Source organism: Protopterus annectens, chromosome 7.part0 (assembly GCF_019279795.1).
Source record: "Protopterus annectens isolate FY-2018-M chromosome 7.part0, PAN1.0, whole genome shotgun sequence".
Classification (NCBI taxonomy): domain Eukaryota; kingdom Metazoa; phylum Chordata; order Ceratodontiformes; family Protopteridae; genus Protopterus; species Protopterus annectens.
This window is the reverse complement of record NC_056739.1, coordinates 1,046,412,003-1,046,433,503: the sequence shown is the minus strand read 5'-3', so window position 1 is coordinate 1,046,433,503 and position 21,501 is coordinate 1,046,412,003. Positions and strand designations below refer to the sequence as shown.

Here is a 21,501-nt window from a genome sequence, read left to right as displayed (position 1 = left end):
CACGATTATCTTTTTTTACCTTCTATCACTATTGGAGCTCCTCTTACAATTAATATAAGTATTCTTCTTTTCCTTTTTCCCAGGTATTCTAATGAATAGCCATGCTGAAAACATTTCTTTATGAAATTCACATGTTCAGTTCTTTCTAAGTGTGTCTCTTGTAACATAGCCATTTGCATTCTACATTTTTTAATATAGTTCACTACTCTTTCTTGTTTGCATTTATCTGTGAGGACATTTACATTTAAAGACATTAAAGAAAGCATTACTGTTTTAAAAAGTTATTATTCCCACCTTTTATGTATATACCTTTTTGTTAAATATCTCCTTACAGCTTTTGTGTTACATGCATACAATGGTTGACATGTTGAACTTTTACAAAAATGGAACAGAACAGAACAATGTAAAAATCCAAAAACGAACGGTCTGGTAATGATAGCTCCACACAAAATGCTACACGGCTCGAACAGGTGACAAAAGATTTATTATCAAGAACAAAATGAATGGATTCAACCTCAGTTAAGCGCTTTCATCTGAATAAAACAGACTTCATCAGAACACTGTAAACTTGACCCTCCATCCTTAAAAGCACTTTTAGGTGCCAAAAAATAATTAAAAATTTAAAATGACAGTACCAAAAATTCACAACTGCTAACATATATAGTACCTTTATATAGCTGTCAAAACATCTCTAATAATTGTCCTTATTGCATAAACACTATAATTAATATTAATAATAAATAATATAATTAATAATAATGTATAATGTATTTAACGTTTAGTGCTTCTGACAATGATTTCACATTTGATTTTAGTTTGTTTCACATTCGCGATGAGGCGGAACGTTTGGGGCAAGTCCTAAATGCCCGATGCTTACTAAAACGTATTCAGCTATTACAAGGTTTCATACGGACAATCCTAAAGGTACTGTTGCTATTTCTACCAATTCTAGTCCGAATAGTAATAATAAACATAACAAACATAAATTAAATGGCAAGGATAGAGTGGCATGTGCATCTGACAAGGATTCTCTTGATCGTTTTTTAAGTGATGAATACGAATTTACCAATACAGGAGGAGTTTCTGTCAGTAATGCAGTTGGGCGACATCCTAGCCACTCTAAGGGGACTATTAAGGATGCGATATATTCATTAGGAAAGAAGTTAACAACAACTAAAAATGTGAAAATTGACAATGCCTATTTGGCTAAATGTATCAATATGCAGACTGTACCTAAAGGCTTAAGGTTTTTTTTAAGTTACCTATGGGATTGGATTTAAATAATGACACAATGTGTGAATTTAACAAGCTTTTTGACAATTTTGGTGTCAGTAACATGAATGTTCTTATTAAGAAAAATGATGAAAAATTGTCCTGTTTAGTGCGGGAAGTAGAAAAATTAAATCAGGAAATAGTGAACAATGAACTATTCACACAGTGGAGTGATTTATATGATAAACAGTTTGTTATTGCTGAACAGAAAGCCAAAGCCATACATCAGAGAAAAAGTAGAAAAATCTTACGTGATGTGGAGCAGTATAATAACAATAGGGTGTATATTTGGCCCAATGATAATCAAGTCTTTGATAGTGATAGATATAATAGAAATATAGATAGACAAGTGTATAAGGACTCTAATTTTCAAGGGGAGAGATATTATCCAGCCCCAAAAAGACCCTTTACTCCTTGGAACAGGAGAAGGTGAAGGCAAAATTAGAGACAGAAATAGAAGTTACTGGTTTATTAGCATGTTCATTGGTTGATGATCTACCAGGCACTATGATTAATCAATATGATAATGAAGCGGTGAAGAATACAATTAGTAGAGGTGTAGATAATATCACATACACATATAAAGGGTTTAATGTGTTTAATTACACGAATGTGGACATCTCTCATGAATTTTTGTGCTGTTTTCTAAGGGCATGAAATTCATACCTACTGTTGGGTTTAATTTAGTTGATACCATAATGGAATTAAAACTATATTGCAGGAGGTTGAATCTAGCTATACAGTTCAAACAGCCTGATCAGGATAGCAATTTAGTTATCACAAATGCCCTTAAGAAAAAGAGTACTTTTATCCCTTTTACAAATCCGGTTGTAGCCAGTTTTGAAAGAATGGCGTGCCAGGATATTTATAGGTTTAATAATATATACAAAACTGACAAACATATTAAACAAGATGTTAAGGATAATTTAACAGGGGGAACGTAAATGTTTACATCAACTTTTGAACAATGATGTTAGAGTTATGAAACCCGATAAGGGGGGTGGAATTGTGTTATTCAATAGTATGGATTATGTTAATGAAATGTATAACATCTTATATCAATCTGGTAATTATGAAACCATTTCTCTTAATGAGGTCAATATCGGTTATAAAAGAATTGATTTAACACTGGAGGAATATTTGATCGATCAAAGAATTACTAGTGAAATATAGCATTACTTAAAAGTGGAATATCCTACGATGGCTACTATCATAGGTATTCCCAAAATCTATAAGAATTTGATACACCCCCCTTTTAGACCTATAGTATCAGGGAGTAAATCCAAAACATACCCCGTAGGGGTTGCTATTGATAGATGGATTAAACCAGTTTACAATAAAATACCTCACCTGATTAAGGATTCGTGGACGTTTTTAGGACATCTCACACCAAACATTTGGAGTCGTGATTTAATCTTCATCACCATCAATGTCATTGACTTATTTTCCTGTATTCCCAAGGATATTGGGTTAGAATAATTTTGTAATAGTTTGAGGAAACATTCCGATATGGATTGGGATCGAATATGTCTTATTACAGACATAATGGGTTTGGTGTTGGAGCACAACTACATTCACTTTGAATGCAAATTTTTTAGGCAAACCAGGGGGGTAGCTATGGGAGCATCTTGTGCTCCCATTTTTGCCAACCTGGTTATGCTTGAATGGGAAAGCAAATTTTTGTTTGGATGCGAATATTACCAACAAATTGTTTATTACACGAGATATTTGGATGATTTATTCTTATTATGGAAGGGTCCTACTGATATGATTAATACCTTTATTAATTATATTAATCATACTAACGATTTTTTGAAATTCACATATAATTTCAGTGATAATGGTATTGCATATTTGGATACGTACATTAGTCATTCAGATGGAGGGTTTGTCTCACAAATACATAGAAAAGATACGTTTTCTAAAGATTATTTGGAATTTAGTAGTAATCACCCTCATTATGTATTCAAAAATGTATTTAAGGGGCAGTGCATCAGGGCAGCCCGTATGACTTCAACTAGAGAATTAATGAATAAAGAACTGGACTTCATTAAGTCCATCTTCATCAATAGGGGGTACCCCAGTTCCTTATTGTGTGTTGTGGTTAACTATGTGGGAAAAGAATGGGGTAAGAAATATTTACCCTTACTGGGTAATGCATCATTAAACATCACAAGAAATGATGGTACAGCATATAAGTCTAGGCATAGCAATCGGGTTTGTGTGTTGATGTACTCTCCAGTTGTGCAATATATTAAAAATATCATTAAAGGGCATTGGAATTTGATTACAGCGGATGATAATATAGCTAGAACATTAGGTACACACCCCCGTTTTGTCTACAAAACTGGATCCATTATTAAGAGATTATTGGAAGCTATGACAAACAACCATGATAAGAAAAAGAAAACATTTGGAACTAAAAAATGTGGATCATGTAAGCAATGTTATGCAGTCAATGAAGTCGAAGGTTGTAAATTAGATGATTACAACAGGACTTATGTAAAATGCAGGGCAGGAAATTGTAATACTAAATTTATCGTATATTTAGCAACATGTATGACATGCACAGCATTTTACATAGGCAAAACAGAGAGGCAGTTTAAGTGACGCATTTATGACCATATGTATAGTATTAGGGTCAAGGACAAAAATAATGCCTTATATCGACATATACATAAAAGTGGGGATTCACATTATTTCAAATTTGTTATTATTGATAATGTCGATATATTGACTTGTGGTGGTAATCCGAAGGCTGTTTTAGGTCTAAAAGAGAGTAGATGGCAGATTTTAACAGATGCCACAAGACCCCCTGGTATTAATGACTATATTAGTATTAAACCATTTTTGGTCATGGCATAACGTTGTGTATATTGTGATATTATGGCAGGGTTTTACCCATTATACACATATTGTAAATATTGCTTTTTGCATTACATTTTACAGCATTCAATGTTTTTATTCTTATTCTATTTTTTATGTTATATGTGTTGTATGTAGCACATTATGTTTTATTGTAGCATATTTCATTTTCATCCAAGTCATTATTCATTTTTATTTAGTTCATATACAGTAAGTTTATAGTGTTTATTGTAATACGTCACTATTAGATATGTTTGATAGTTTACACAGGTTTACATATGATGTATAATATTATATATTATATTTTATTTTCATTTAATCACATTGTTGGGTTATACATTATTATTAATTATATTATTATTTATTATTAATATTATTAATTATAGTGTTTATGCAATAAGGACAATTATTAGAGATGTTTTGACTGCTATATAAAGGTACTATATATGTTAGCAGTTGTGAATTTTTGGTACTGTTATTTTAAATTTTAAATTATTTTTTGGCCCCTAAAAGTGCTTTTAAGGATGGAGGGTCAAGTTTACAGTGTTCTGATGAAGTCTGTTTTATTCAGATGAAAGCGCTTAAGTGAGGTTGAATCCATTCATTCTGTTCTTGATAATAAATCTTTTGTCACCTGTTCGAGCCATGCAGCATTTTGTGTGGAGCTATCATTACCAGACCGTTCGTTTTTGGATTTTTACATTGATGTTGAACTTTTAACCGGGTCTATATTACCAGATCGAAAACCCATTTCAGCAAACACCACAAGACCGACATGTATAGCGCGAACTGCAAATACTCCAAACCCCCTAAACCGCGAAATTTCAAATCTCGAATTGTCAGTCAGCCAACACCACCGCACGCTACATACCCAAACATAATAAATAAAACACATACATACACTAACCAAACCATACTTCTAACCCTACACTAAACCTTACATACATTACTATCTATGCACTTACCTTAACCCGCACCCTAACCCTAAGGTCCACAACTATCGCGCACTTACCTTACAGACATATACCCAAACAAAACAAATAATCAACACATATACACTTAACAAAACCCTACTTCTAACCCTACACTAAACTTTGCATACATTACCTATCTATGCACTTACCTTAACCCGCACCCTAACCCTAAGGTCAGTAACTATCGCACACTTACCTTACGGAGCTATCTCGCAGACGGGCCAACCATGACACTTCGACATTTTGTGTTTCGTGGTGTTGAACGTTCGCTGTTACCGTAGTTCGCGCTATCCGTGTCAGTCTTGTGATGTTCACTGAAACGTGTTTTCGATCTGGTAATATAGACCCCTTTTAACCAGTTGTTTCTTGTCATATCCATTTCAGCCTATATCACACAGCTTATAAAGCTTTTTTCTTTTATTGAAAGCCCTCAAACAAACAAAAAACTCCCAATACCCCCCTAAAACCTGTTAACTTAATACTTGCACACAAAACTATGTACACCTTCAAATATTCAAGTTTTAACCTCCTAATAGGAACAAAAGTCCCAAATTGACAGCCATACTCACCGACTTGAGTTAACCTAAACAAAAGGTCATTCCTGATAAGACATAGGGAGCAGCCTGTGCGTCTGTAAAGTGTAATTGGTTTTGTCTTATCTTTATATGTTTCCCAGCTGGGAAACCCCCTGAATGTTTTCATAGTACATTAACTACCTTGGAAAAGCCCCTACATGCTTTCAGAGAGCAACGTCTACTATGGGGAAAAAACATGAATACTTTCAGGAAACAGCATCTCCTAGCCAAGTTCTCTTTTTTTCCCTCTCCTGTTACTGAGATTACATGTATTTGCTAGGAAAAAAGACTCATCATATTCATTTTTTTTTATTCACCTGCTGTCTCTTAAAACTTAATAAATCAATCTAAGGTAATTTTATGTCTGATGAAGCATAGGAGTACTATGGGAAAGCGCTTACATGTTTTTCTTACTAAATAAATTATGTTTTTGGAGCCTAGTCTGGACTTTCATCTGGTGCAGTGGTTTTGTTCTTGCCTAAGGTTTTCATTTTGTCAAATGAATTAGAAAAAACTTTTATATTTGATCATTCACCATTTTAAATGCTAACATGGAAGAAGTATATTCACTTCTTTCCAAATTGGCCAAAAGATCTATCATCTTTATTAGATGAAATAGGATTAGCTGCAATAAGACGTTGAGAAGAGGAAGGTTTTGACAGAAAGACCACAACAAGATCTCCTCCAAGCTTCTTAAAAAAAATTATGAGTTTGAGACAATTTATATAGTTAGTTACATTTCCTTGGAGTAAGCTGCCTGTCAGGCAAAGCGCCAGCTGCAAGGAAGGCATCTTCCAAAGCTGGAATAAACATAACAGCTGCAGTCTGAGGGGCATCCACCTGAAATAAATCATATCTGTTTGGTTTCTGATATTTCTTTTTTTCCAATTAAACAGGTCTTTCCTTCTGCCAACGGTGTCAGAAAAGGCAACTTCTGAGCAGGAAACTCAGAGGAAATAGTTAATTTTGATTCAGATTGTCAGTTCTCCGGAATAGATAACTGACAGACACAGTCCAATCATTCTTCTTGCACATCCATTTCAGATTCACAATCTGAAGAAGAATGAGATATTTTCCTTTTAGAAATTCCAGACAGTAATGACTGAAAGCCTGTTATGACAAACATTTGGCAAATCCTATCCAATCATCTTTATATATAGGCTATATAGAGGCATGTTTAACATTTTTCACACTGACAGAGCTGCATTTAATAATTAGCAAAAATAAAAACTAATAAGCACAAATCATTTTATTATCTGAACTATAAAATGTGTCCCCTAGAAATGATGAGTATGTCAAATCTGAACTTGCAGACTAACACAGCATTCAATATACCCTCAATATTTACTGTGCCCTCACATCTTGCCTTCATTCATTGCTGCTCCTGGGGTCCTAGTTGCTCCTCCTTCAGCTACAGACCTCATCCTAATACCCTACTGTGAACTATGTAGTTGGGGGTTGCATTCAGCAGGAAGAAACCACCTACACTGACTGTGCTTTTCTCTTTCTATTTACCTATCTAGCAAATCTTTTGTGTGTATATATGTGTGTGTGTGTGTGTGTGTGTGTGTGTGTGTGTGTGTGTGTGTGTGTGTGTGTGTGTGTGTGTGTGAGTCTACAGCATGACAATTTGGGTTACTGTTGTTGCATTTGTTGTACCCCTATCTACTGAGGGCATCTGCTATATGCATTATATGATCAGCTAACTCTACCTTGCTCCAATACTTCAACTTTCACACTCATCATTACTGGAAGAGAAAAGTCAGGCTTTTGACTACTTACTCATCTGTCCTTAAGTAAAACACGAAAACATGGCTTATCACTGGGTTGAACACAATTTTTTTCTTAACCACAATGAACACAAACCTGAAAACAAGCCTATAAAAGTCTGCAAAAACTGAATTAAATTACCTGTGAAAATGGGCTGTTTTCCACTTGCATTTTTTAATACCCAGCTCAATGTATGATTCTGAAAGTTCCGTGTCAGTGTCACCCGATGAACCATTCAAAAACACTCCAACTTTAGCAGCAGATTCATAGATGGCCATCTGTTCTTTAATTTCACTTAACTCTTCCTAAACAGCAAGAGTAAACAGTTGTATTTTTGTGACTTCACAACCCACAGAAAGCACAGCTGTGCACATTTTCATTACTATGTACCACCTGCAAATAACTGCACTGAAAAATGGTATTAGCAAGTTCAGTTTGAAATACAGATCAGAGTGTCCCCTTATCAGTAAATGTTCAAGACTTACAAACAGGATGAAAACAGCAAGATGTCCTTGTTCTGTTCAACAAACAGTTAAAACTATCCGATCTTAATATTTCCTTTGATGGTATGCCTTGTAAAAGGTTTAGTGGGAACACTTTGTGATTTAAATCCTTCCCCTAAGGATTCAGAAGGCTTTCCACTAATTTCAGTTCCAAAAAGAAACTGTACTACCTGCATAAATCTTTTATAATATTCTCTGCCTTCCCTTATCCACACAGAGTGAAAAATGTGCAGCACTGTTCAAGGGTAAGATGGAAGTAAAACCAAACCCACTTCAGAAATTTCTTTTGAAGATTCATGGATACAGTAGTTAGTAGACGCTTTATATTGCAGTGAAGTCGTATCTGATGTTGGCCTAATCAGGGGGACATGATCCAAAGCAATTTAAAATAGCAGTCTAGTGAGATAAAGTCAACTAGTATAGCCTTGCCAAAGGAAATGCACTTTTAATATGCATGCTAAAATGCTTAGTGAGGGCATCCACTAATGCTGAAAGCAAAGATACCCATTAACAACACATTTCTGAAAGAGCTACAAGAAGTTATTTTTCTCACTGCATATCCCTTCAAAACATTAGAAAATGGATACACAACTGTACAAAGTTTGTTAGGCAACTGGCATCCCTTCCAGTTCAGGAGCAAAACAAGCATATCATTCATTTCTAATTAACTCTATTTTATTTATTTTTGTTTGATGACCCAAACACATTTTCACTCATCAAAGCTTTTAGGGCAAAAACATAAAAAAAAACAGTTGTTGGTTAAAGTTCTGCATTTGCTAATTTATAAAGGCTCACTGCTGCTTTTCAGCTGTGAGTAACATTTCTGCAGTTTGTTTCCCACCGTCCATCCCTGTTGGTATAGTGTTAATTTATAGTTGGTGGTTTTGCAGTTGCCCGCCCCTAGTGTAAATTTGATCTGGGACCCTCCTCCCAGTCTAGTGTCATTACCTCATTCTACCCAGTACAGGGAGAGCATTTGAGAAGGCCAATCAGCTTAGTTTCTGCTACTCCTTTCTCTCTTTCCTTTCTCTCTTTCCACAAAAAAAAAAAAAAAATGTATCTGCTTTTACTGTATTTGTGTTTTTTCCTACTTTATTTTGCTTTTGCGTCATCTTAAAAGTACTCAACTGTATTTATTACTGCTTGGTGTAACTCATTCTAAGCCTTTTAGTTTAAGCACCTGGGCTTCAGACCAGTTTTACATTAAGAAGGTTTGTGGTCTGCAATGTAGTGGCAGAACAAGTAGCTTACATCCTTCTAAGTTGGGAACTGCTGATTGAGGGCTCAGTGTCTGTTATTCTAAAAGTGTATTAATTCTGGTTTAAGCACTTGGGCTTGAGGCCAGTTATTTTACATTAAGAGGGTTTGTGTTCTGCACTCTTGTGGGAGGAGAGGCTGGACTCTGTCCTTCTGAGCTGGGAATTTCCGGTTAAAGGCTTATAGTGCCTGCATATTTGAACTGCTTCTTACTGAAATTGGTACACCTTGTTTGCTGTAGCATTGACTAGATCCAGGCCTGCTGAATCTAGCTTTGTTTGTATAACTTGAACACTAATCCAGGCATTATTTAAAGTATTCAGTTGTATTTATTACTGCTGGTAGTAACTTAATTAAAGTGTAGCTATCATTTCTAAGTCTTTTGGATTAAGCACTTGGGCTTCAGACCAGTTGTTTTACATTAGGAAGGTTTGTGGCCTGCACTGTGGTGGCAGGACAGGTAGCTTACATCCTTCTAAGCTGGGAACTGCTGACTGAGAGCTCAGTGTCTGTTATTCTAAAAGTGTATTATTTCTGGTTTAAGCACTTGGGCTTCAGGCCAGTTATTTTACGTTAAGAAGGATTGCGGTCAGCACTCTTGTGGGAGGAGAGGCTGGACTCTGCCCTTCTGAGCAGGGAATTTCTGGTTAAAGGCTTATAGTGCCTGCATGTTCTAACTGTTTCTTACTGAAATTGGTACACCTTGTTTGCTGTAGCATAGACTAGATCCAGGCCTGCTGAATATAGCATTGTTTGTGTATGCTGCTTGTTTGTTTATTTCCCTGAAACGCTAATTCCACCTAAAACGCGGACTTTTAGCACTTCTGTAGATCCCTAGTGATATCTGCATTGCTTACTGTACTTACTTCCTTGTTTCACTTGAAAGAAAGTTACTGTTTGTCGTTTTTGCATTTAAGTTACCTGTAACACATTGCATTTAAGTTAACTGGCACTTGCTCACTAAAGCAATTATATAAGTCAGCTCTAAAAAATTAAAAGCACTACACCCTCACAAACTCCCCTTGTGTACCTTGTTCCCCATTGGCCCTTTTTTCAATTATAAAGGAATTCCCAATACTATTCTAGCATGTCCAAAGGTCAGTTGTCAATCTCCTCTCCGGTCCAGCTGGTGAATCTGGGAATCTTAAGGTAATGTTACAACTGCCTCATGTACACAGACAACCCTCTCCTCCTCCCAACAAATTCCAACACATGTGAGAGATGCAACCATATAGCCAAACTGGAGGCTAAGCTCTCTCAACTCAGTACTGGCGTAACCAGTCAGGAGGAGAAGGAAACCACACTCACTACAATTCCAGTCTCACATAGACCTACCACGGACAACAAACCAAACACATAAACACACAAAAACATACTCGGAGGCTCTAAATAAAAATCGGCCTAAGCAGCAGATACCTCCAAAGCAGACACCCAAGCAACCGCTACCCCAAAACAAAACACATGCAACACATAGCTCACAAAGCCAGTGTGCCGAACAGTCACAGCCCTTAAGGCTAAACAACACACCTGATACACTTGTAATAGGTGACTATCGTCAGGCACACTGATGTCCCACTCACCAGGCTGAACAAGGAGAAGGTCACGGTGAGCTGCCTGTCGGGCGCTAGGATCCGCCACATAACACAAGCACTCAGGTCACTCCAAGGCAAGTAAAAATATGACTTAGTCATTGTCCATGCTGGTGTGAATGACCTGAGATGTACCTCCCTGGACTACATGAAAAGAGACATAGAGGAGCTCTCTGAGCATGTAGCCCAGGCCGGTATGACCCTGACCTTGAGTAGCATCTTACCCTCACCAAGAATGATGCCACAATATGAAGACAAGATGATCAATTTCAACAACTGGCTTAAGTGTTGGTGTCATTCAAAGGGGATCCAATGCCTGTCAGCCTGGGATGACATGCTTGACAAGCCACGATGCTTCGCTAGGGACGGCTTGCACCTGTCACCCCTGGGCTTTCGGATATTGGCAAAGGCTCTTGCTACCCCATAGTGCCTTTTTTAGGCAAGGCTCAAAAGACAAACCCACCTCCATAGGTATCACAAGGGATAAGAAACTAAGAGTAATGCTACTCAACGCCAGAAGTCTAAACCTCAAGATGCACGACTCAAATTCTCCTTAGCATGGAGAACATCGATATCTGTGCAGTAACAGAAACCTGGTTCAAGGCCCCCGAGAGCACCCCAGCACTACCAGGTTATACCTCATACCATGCTTTTCAGCCCCAAAACTTGGACCGAACCACAAAAGGAGGGGGAGTATCAATATTCAAAGATACCCACACCTCCAGGTTGGTGGCACAGCACGAAGCATCAGAGACTATCCATGTGCAACTAACTGTGGGTAAAACTGCCTTCCAGTTTATAGCCTGCTACAGACCACCCTCCCAAACACAGGAACCCCACTCGGCCTTCCTGAGAATACTGGAAAATATGAAAGTCTCTCCAAACACCATTATATTGGGTGACTTCAACTACCCAAACACAGACTGGGAGCATTACTCTAGCTCCAACACCCTAGCCCAAAGGTTCCTAGAATTTATAAACTCAAATGCTATGGAACAACTTGTTACCACTCCCACAAGAGGGGAAAACATACTGGACCTGATCATCACCAACATGGGGACACTATGCTCCAGACCAGAAGTGTATCCCTCACTGGTAAGATCAGACCATAAACTAATCTCACTGGATATTCACATCCCGACCCCACCCCTGCCCAGAAAACCACAGTGAAAAACTTCTCTAAAGCAAATTTCACACGCCTCAAAACCGAGGCAAAATCCTTCAAAGCCCCCGGGCCTGTGGAAAATACGGCCCAGACCGCAGAATCCTTTATAAACGCATTCTATGAACACCTTCAGGAATGCATGGATCATGCAATCCCAAATAAAACCAAGACCCAATCCTCCAAAGGCAGACGTCCTACCTGGTGGACCCCAGCCATAAACAAACTATACAATAGAAGGAGGAAGCTACTACATGATAGAGCAAAATCCCAAAAAGGGAAGGCATCTCTGATCAGTATTAGCAAAAAACTACGGGCACTCATAAAATCGTCTAAGGCCAGCTTCGAGAGAAAAATTGCACAGGACACTAAGGATAATCACAAGGCTTTCTTTAGTTATGTTAGGAACCTGGGTGGGAATTCCCAGATATGCTCAGAATTAGTCCAAAATGACAAAAAATACACTGAGCCCACAGACATTGCCAACATCCTAGCTGACAGGTTAAGTGCAAACGTCTCCCCTTCCCACCAATATTGCAAATATCTATCCCAACAGAGTGCTGCCCCTGACATCTCAGATGCTCAGGTAAGAGCCGCCCTCTCCAAAGCAAAAACACAGCATCAATGGGACCAGATGGTGTCCCGGGCTGCGTCCTACATGAACTCCAAGAAGAGCTAAACCCAAACATAAAACTACTGTTCAATCTTAGCCTTACTACAGGATATGTACCCAAAGAGTGGTGTACAGCAACAGTGGTCCCTCTCCACAAAGGTGGTGCCTCAACAGATCCTGGAAACTATCGCCCCATAAGCCTGACTACCTTGGTCTGCAAAGCTATGGAAAAGATCATCATGGACCTCATAAATAAAGATATTGGGGACCTACAGACACTGGATCCTACCCAGTTTGGCTTTGTTAAGGGCAGATCCTGCCTCTTAAACCTGGTCGATTTCTTTGAAACAGTCACCAAGGCCATTGACGAGGGGAAGGTGGTCCACACAGCCTACCTGGACCTCGCAAAAGCCTTCGATACAATATCCCACTCGGCATTATAGATAAGCTCACCAGCTTAAATATAAACCCCTATGTCACTAGATGGGTTGCAAACTGGCTCAAGGACAGAACCCACATGGTTAGAATTGCTGGAGCCATGTCAGACTCTAAACCAGTTACAAGTGGCATCCCACAAGGCTCAGTCCTGGGACCTCTCTTGTTCGGTATATATTTCTCGGTGGTATAGGCCAACACGGAAGGACTGTGGCTGACAAAGTTCGCAGATGACTGCAAACTGGGCGCCATAATCAACTCTCCAGCCGACAGAAGCATCCTCCAAACGGGCCTCATAGAAACAGACAACTGGTGCCAGAGCCATGGCCTCAAGCTAAACGCCAAAAAGTGTATAGTCATCCCCTTTGGCAAAAACAAAGTGCCCACAAATTACCACATAGGTGGTAATCCATTAAGTATAGAAGAAGTCATTAGGGACCTGGTGACCCAAGTTGATAGCAATCTCTCATTTGACAACCACGTGGCCAAAGTGGTTAGAAAAACATTTTATATAGCCCACCTAATCATGAAGGGATTCACATCTAGATCAGGGGAGGTCATCGTGCCTCTTTACTCATCCCTCATCAGGCCCATAATTGAGTACAAAGCCCATTTTGGGATGTACCTTAACAGACACCTGCAGCAACTGGAAAGACCCCAAAAGTACCTCACCAAGAGGATCAAAGGGCTCAAACAGATGCCATATGCTGCCCGGTTAAAGAAACTCCAGCTCTACTCAGTGGCATACCACCTGCTCAGAGGCGATCTGTGCCTGACATATAAAGCCATGTCCAACCCGGAATTAATGGACATGCTGCACCTCAGAAAATCCAAATCCCATCGAGCTACGCGCTCGAGAGACTTGAACCTCCACACTGAAATAAATAGAACATGCTGGAGGGACAGATTCATAACCCAGAGGCTCCCTTCACTCTGGAATAAAATCCCAGTCCAGGTTAGGCAGAGTCTCACATTGACTCTCTTCAAGTGGAATCTTGATGAGTGGATGGGAGATCGTAGGTTTACCCCGGCTATCACTTCTGTGTCACTGTTAGACAGAGGCACAGTATACTAACCTCAAAAAAAGGGCACAGCAAAATTAATTTAAAATGGGTGGTGAAAGCCAAACACACTCTGGCTAGGCTTATAAATGCCCTAGGGTAGATAGCCTAGTATGAACCTATACTTTAATTTGTATCGAGTTTCATTTGTTTTCCAGTTGGTTAAGTTATACAATTACAGTACTCGGTAACAAATTTCATTTCTATCACAGTTCGGTTTAGTGATGCAATATACACTAATATAATTACAATGCATAGCTTAGTCTATTCCTCAGAGATTTTATGCAGTAACGTGGTAATTTATAAACTGTCCCAGCCTAAAATACTGGTCAGAAAGCAAATATCAGGCTGAGTATGAAAAAGAAGTTATGTACTCACCACAACGTTCCATCTGAGTAGTTGTACTTCATTTGTCTTCAACCCGTGGATATTTGGATCTGGATCAGATCAGAGATGGCCGCATCACCGACATTTGATCTGAGCTCCAAGCTCCTCCCCCTACCACAATGCAGCTCCATTTCCTTCCTTCCCCTCAGACCAAGTTTGCTAAATCACAAAACATAAGCCTGACCCAAATAACCTTACCACTAAAGGTTCACACAATCTGAACCAAGAATAAACAGGAGAGCCACAAATGAGCACCTCTCTGATATACCAAAATAGGACAATAGTGACAAGGTCAGGGGGAAAGGAGGGAGGGATGGTTGAAGACAAATGAAGTACAATTACTTAGATGGAACGTTATGGTGAGTACATACTTTATTTATCTGAAGTTGTTTATTTCATTTGATCTTCAACCTGTGGGACAGAGTCCCCAGCTACTAACATCTGGGTGGCCCTCATGGAAGGATATTTCGTAGTACCGTGGAGCCAAATGATGCCCTACGCCTGGGTACAATGTTCAATTTATAATGGGATATGAAGGTATGAGATGAGGACCAAGTAGCTGCAGAACAAATATCATCCAGCAACACTCTCAACGAGAAGGCTGTTGAAGTTGCCATAGATCTACTAGTGGAATGGGCCTTGATCATACCCGGAGAGGAAATACCTTTGTCAGAATACGCCCGGCTGATGCATTGGGAAATCCACCTAGCAATGGTGACTTTAGATACTGGTTTACCTAAAAATGGTTTGGAATAAGACACAAACAGTTGGTCTGATTTACGGAAAGACTTCTTTCTGTGTAAATAAAACCTCAGTTGCCTATGTACATCAAATAAATGTAACTTGTATTCACCCTTGTTTTGGAAATTTGGGAAGAAAACTGGAATACTGATAGTTTGATATTGTTTTCGGAAGCCCCTTTAGGAAGAAAGGAAGGGTTAGTACGCAGGGAATACCTGTCCTTATGAAAAGTCATATATGGACCTTTACTGGACAAGGCTTGACGTTCCAATACCCTTTTTGCTGAAGTGATGGCCACCAAACAGGCAGTTTTCCAAGAAAGAAATTGCAAATCTACTGTCGCCACTGGTTCAAAAGGTGGGGAGACTAAAGCTTGTAAGACAAAGTAAGGTCCCAAGGAGGTCTTGGATTTTTCACTGGAGTTTACAGCATAAAAGTTCCTTTAAGGAAAGTCTTGCAAAGCCTAGATGAGGAAGCCATGTTTTTCCCCACATGGAAGTTAGACATGGCAGCCAGTTGAACTTTTACAGTAGAAGAACTAGCCCCTTGATGAAAGATACCAGATAGAAACTCCAGAATAGCCGGAACTGGAGCCATAAAGGGATCTATGTTCCATTGAGAGGAACAAATCGAGAAGTGTTTCCATTTGCTACAGTATATCTTTCTGGTGGAAGACTTATGAGCCGCCACCAGAAATGGTTTTGACTAGAGAGGATAATCATTACTGGAACTGGAGCAGCCAAGCTGCAAGTTTCAGACTGTCCGGGTCTGGGTGAGGAATCCCCAAGGGGTGTGAAATGAGATTCGGAACCAGATCCAAGATCCATGGTGGAACTACTAGGTGAGACGAAAGAGAGGGGAACCGGACTGAATGGGGCAATGAGGATTACTGTGCTCCCCAGCCTGAGAGCTTTCTGAAAAAACTTCAAGATGAGAGGTAACGGAGGATAAGCATAAAGGAGACCGCAAGGCCAGCCATGAACCAGTGAGTCTCTGTGGACTTCCCCCTGAGGAGTGTTCAGAGCAAAGAACTCATTTAATTTTGTGTTGGAAGGAGATGCGAAGAGATCCCAGCAAGGCCAGCCCCACTTGAGGAAGATCTGCTCCGCTACTGAAGGATTTGGAGACCACTCGTAAGGCATCAGAAAAGTCCTGCTGAGCCTGTCCACTAAAATGTTGGACCGTCCCAGAATGTGCACTGCCACTAGAAAGCGGTATGTGGAAACCACTCTTTCTCACACTCTCATGGCTTCTCGGCAAAGGGGGTAAGATCTGGTTCCGCCCTGCTTGTTGATATACCAAACTACTAACATGCTGTCTGACTGGATGGCAATAGTCCCCTAGAGGAAGATGGACATGAAGGGCCTACAACGTTAGAAGAACTGCCCTCCTCTGCAGGACAGTGATATTCAAATTGGTCTCAGATTGGGACCAAGTGCCTTGGACTGTCCTTCCTGAGCAATGTCCCCCACCACCCTAGCTGGGAGGCATCCGATGTCACTGTGGTTATGGGGAACGATGGAAGAAAGGGACGTTCTTGGACAAGATCCAGGGAGAGAATCTACCAGATGAGTGACTCTCTGCAAGCCCGTGATATGCGTATTAAATGAGACAAAGATAAGACCAGAAGGGACCACTGAACTGCTAACATCCATTGGAGTACTGTCATGTGAAGGCAGGTGAAGGGTAGGAGGTTGATGGTGGCTGCCACTGAACCAAGAGCCTATAGAACTGTAGCTGCTGAAGGGGTGGAGGATTGTAGAATGTAAGCGATGTGAAGTTTCAGACTGTTTATCCTCTCTGGGGTGAGATAGACTCTCATTTGAATAGTATCTAGCCGAGCGCCAATGAATTCTAATATCTGGATCGTGGACCAGGGAAGATTTGCTGAGGTTGATCGTGATACCTAGCCTTTGGCAAGGAGAATGAAGTAATCCCTGGCTTGACACAGTAGACGCCTGGTAGGGGCAGCAAGAAGCCAATCGTCAAGGTAGGGGTAGATCTGGATTCCCTGAAGCCCCAGGTGGGCCGCTACCACTGCCATGATTTTGGTGAACACCCTGGGGGCTGTGGTGAGACCAAAGGGTAGAGCCCTGAACTGATAATGATTGGCCCCCAGCCGGAAGCAAAGAAACCAGCGTGAAGGCCTGTTCACCTTAATATGATAGTACGCGTCCTAGAGGTCGATCAAGCACATCCAATCTTCTGCTTGCAGGTAGGGCAGAATGGACTGAAGTGTGACCATCCAGAATTTCTCCTTTGTTACTTACAGGTTCCAAACTGATAGATCCAAAATGGGGTCTTAGGTCACCCATTTTCTTTGGCACTAAAAAGAACTTGGAATAGATGCCCAATCTGGATTGACGTTGGGGGACGGGTTGGATGACTCATTTTCTTAGCAGCTTTTCTGTCTCCAGTGCTACTTCCTCCCTCTGTGCGGGTGGAACATCCAGGACCAGGAGGACTTTTGGTTGGGGAGGTGGTGCCACAAATGGGATGGAATAACCTCTGGATATGAATTTTAACACCCAACGGTCTGTTGTAATGGACTCCCACTCAGTTGGGTGTAATGAAAGATGGTCCCTGACTGCCTCCAGAGATGAGCAGTCGGACAACCCCTCAGGGTTGCTGTGTGGGTCTGTCCGAGAAAGGTTCCAGAGACCTGAAGTTTTTCGGACTCCCTCTGCTTCTGGGCTGGCGTGTGTCAGTAAACCCCCCCCCCCCCCGCCTCTGGGGGAAGAAGAGTCCTGAGTGTCCCGGGAGAACTGAGATTTCTGGAACCACATCTTCTTTGCCCCTTGTTGATTCCTTGAGAAGGATCTCTGAGGGGCAGAGAAGCGGATCCCAACGGCAGACAATGTCTTCCCGTCCTTCTCGGTCTGGACCAGAGTCTCACGTATGGACTTTCCAAACAGGGAAGAGCCATCATAGGGAGCATTTGCAAAGGACACCTTTGAAGGGTTCCAAAAATTGACACAGCCGGAGCCAGGCATGTCGCCTCATGGCAATGCCAGACCCGGCCGCCCTAGCATCTCCTTCCATGGCATGGGAGAGGATATGCATGGATGTATTCGTAACCATTTTCAGAGTGGCCATGCGCGCAGAGAACATTTTCTTGCCCTCTGCCAATGTGGGCTCTGGGGGTGACTCAGTGACTTCCTTGACTAAGTGTCGCTGCAGTCAGATGAAATGTGCCATGTAGTTCAGTGCCCTTATGGTAAAAGTGGCTGAAGCATAGACTCGCTTCCCCAGACTATCCATCATTCACAACTCCTGGTCAGGAGGATGGACCGTAGAGCTCTCCTGTGCAAACTCTTTCTTGGTGGCAGCTGCCACCACCATAGTGTCTACTGGGGACCCCTTACTCCAGCTGGTTCTGTATGAAGGAGGGCTAAGAATTTTATCTGTTCTTATAGGGACTGGCTCCACGGTGTGTGGCTCCTTCCATGCTCTGGAGGTGATAAGGTCCATGAGTGGATCGGCAGGGGGACACACCAGGAGGTAGCGGGGCCCATGCCAAATGCCTCTAGAACACTGACTCATTCTGGATTGGTTTTTGGATGGACTACCCCTTTCTTTGGCGTAGGAGTTCCATGATGTCGCCGAAGGAGACATCTTTGGAGGGTGACCTGGGGGAACCTTCCCCTTCATCCAAGTCAGTGTAGTCAGTGAGGGACTCTGGAGAGGAGTCCAAGTGCCTTCTTTTACATGTTCGCTTGCGAGGAACCTCCTTAGTGGGACTCTCTGAGGGGGACTTGCAAACTTGTTGCTGCCCCCTGGTGGGTGCTCCCTGGGGCAAATCAAGCACAGGCTGTCCCTGAGATGACAAGAAGGTTGGTGCTGTACCCAGAACAGAGGGAGTCAGGACGGTTTCTGAAGAGGAAATAAGTCAGGGGTCTCGACCCACTCGACAAGACCCTCTCCACCACATCAAACAGCAATGGATAGCGGACATCCCGGAGAACAAGTGATGGAGCTACTCCCCTCGGGTCCAACGGGGGAGCCAGAGCCGAGCTTACTGGAGCTGAGATACCCAGGGGGAGACTGCGCTCCGACAAATTCGGAGGTGACAGGACCCCCCTCAGATCTGACGCCAAGGCTATGGCTCCGAGAGCTCGGATCAGATGCAGTCTGATCCGACCCGCTCAAGACAATGGCTGGTGTTGAGGTACAAGGTACCGTCGGCGCTGACCCCACTGACCCCGAGAATTCTCAGATCCACAGACTCCAAAACCAGTGATTGGATTGGAGAAGGAGCTATAGGGGTGAAAAAGGGTTGCAAGCTCCCCGCTCTGGAGGGAGAGGGGGCAGGCAAGACTCCCATCTGAATCTGGGTGCGAATGAAATTCTGTGTCATCCTGTCCATCTCTAACTCACTCAAGCTGCGGGTGGAACATGAGGGAGAACCCACAGACACCACCCGTGAGTACGGGTGAGGGGAGGCTCTAGATAGTGGCCTAGGCTCCATCTGTTTCGGGGAAAACTTGGGTGAGCGGAGCTGCGAGGTACTGGGTCTAGGCGGAGTCCTGTACTTAGAGGGAGGCCCCAATGGAACCGAGCGGTCAGGGGACCGCTTTCTAGGCCGATCCTTGTGTCTTTTCTCCCCCTCTGAAGGCCTCGAGCTGGGGGTTTTGAATCCCAGAGACTTGAGGAGGGGAGGATACAGTAGCAGCCGCTACCAAAGAAGAAGCAGAAGTAGTAGGGACAGCCATCCTGGATGCAGGCAGGAGCTCTTTCATCACTAATTTAGCCCTCCTGTCCTTGAGGGCTCTTGGGTTAAAGCCCACGCAGATACATCAGGTTGTATCCAAATGGGCCACTCCTAAGCATACAATACGTAGAGTGTGGCCATTGGCTGGAGAGAGCTTATGGCCACACTCCGTGCATTTTCTAAAGACTGGCTTTGGGGTCTCCGCCATGTCTAATTAAGGCCCCAGACACAGACACAGACACAGACACACAGACACAGACACAGACACACACACACACACACACACACACACACACAGACACACACACACACACACACACACACACACACACACACACACACACACACACACACACACACACACACACCAACTAGAACTGTGGGAGAAGGCCAAGGGAGGGGAAACACAGTACACAAACACACTTTTTTTTTTGACCGACGGATACTTGAGAGGTTAGGGGAGGTTAAAAGGGAAAACAAGGCGCCTAACTTGGACTAAGTAGCTCGAAAAGCACTTACCCAAAAGAAAAAATGCCTGGAGCTCAGCAACCACAATGCTTGGCTGTAAAGCAGCAAACGAGATCTGAGGGAAGGAAGGAAGGAGATGGAAAGGCATTATGGGTAGGGGAGGATCTCGGATCAGATGCTGGTAATGAGGCCATCTCGGATTCGATCCGGATCTGAATACCCACAGGTTGAAGATCAAATGAAGTAAACTACTTCAGATTTGTAGTTATAATGAATAAACATCACTTGTGTAGGTCTAAGGTAACTAAATTAGCAACATAACCTGCAGCATTACATCTTAAGTATAATTTACTATATACAATAACTCCCTGCTTTGCGCAGAACTCTCAACTTGTCCAGATTTTCGCCTCATATTTTTGGCCTGTTTCTCAAAATTTGTGGCTTTCTGGCAAATCACTGGGATGATCCGAGGAATGAAGTCACTAAATGACATACATTTCCATTTCAGACTTCAAATCTTTCAGAAAGGTTATGTTAACACAAACCCTGTTACTCTAGCAACTTTCGCAGTTCATAAGAACAATATTTAAAATCCGTCCCTATTCTTGGGCCTTTGAACCCCCACTTTGTCAGGTTTTGTCCAGATTTCTTGCACCTAACATGTTGAGAGGTATGGTTTTGGGTATTCTATAGCTATGGGTATTGCTCATAACACTAAGTTTGGCTGAAATGGGGAGGGGTCTATATCACTTCATCGAAGTGACACTTCAACAAACAGCATTTCATCAGAAATGACATTCATCGAATTCTGCTCATACGAGGGGCTGTGCCCCCCACCCCCGCTAATTATATACACCAACTCCAAGATCACACTACAGTGGGGAAAGGGCAAATTTCCCGATCTTCGCTTTACCACGATCTCAGTATGCATAGTTCGACGACCAGCATGTTCGATGTAAGTGCACTGAAAATGCCATTTTCTGAACTGATTTTTCACTTAACTGATAAGGACCCGAAATGGGAGACCAGTATTGGTGAGGATATTAATTTCTGTCCCTGAAGTATTTATAAGTTATTTCATTTTAAAGATGTTTGCTGGGGACAACTTAAAGCTTTAT

General features: G+C 41.6%; 1 protein-coding gene across 2 annotated transcripts in view; it reads right to left on the bottom strand.

Moving 5' to 3' along the window:
• The window catches only part of CEP152 (centrosomal protein 152), a 2,961,597-nt gene that overhangs the window by 1,535,282 nt on the left and 1,404,814 nt on the right, over positions 1-21,501 (bottom strand). For both annotated transcript variants that reach the window (XM_044077591.1, XM_044077592.1), the window contains exon 12: positions 7,598-7,761. In XM_044077591.1, the coding sequence (XP_043933526.1) occupies positions 7,598-7,761 (164 nt within the window). The remainder of the gene's footprint in view (positions 1-7,597; positions 7,762-21,501) is intronic.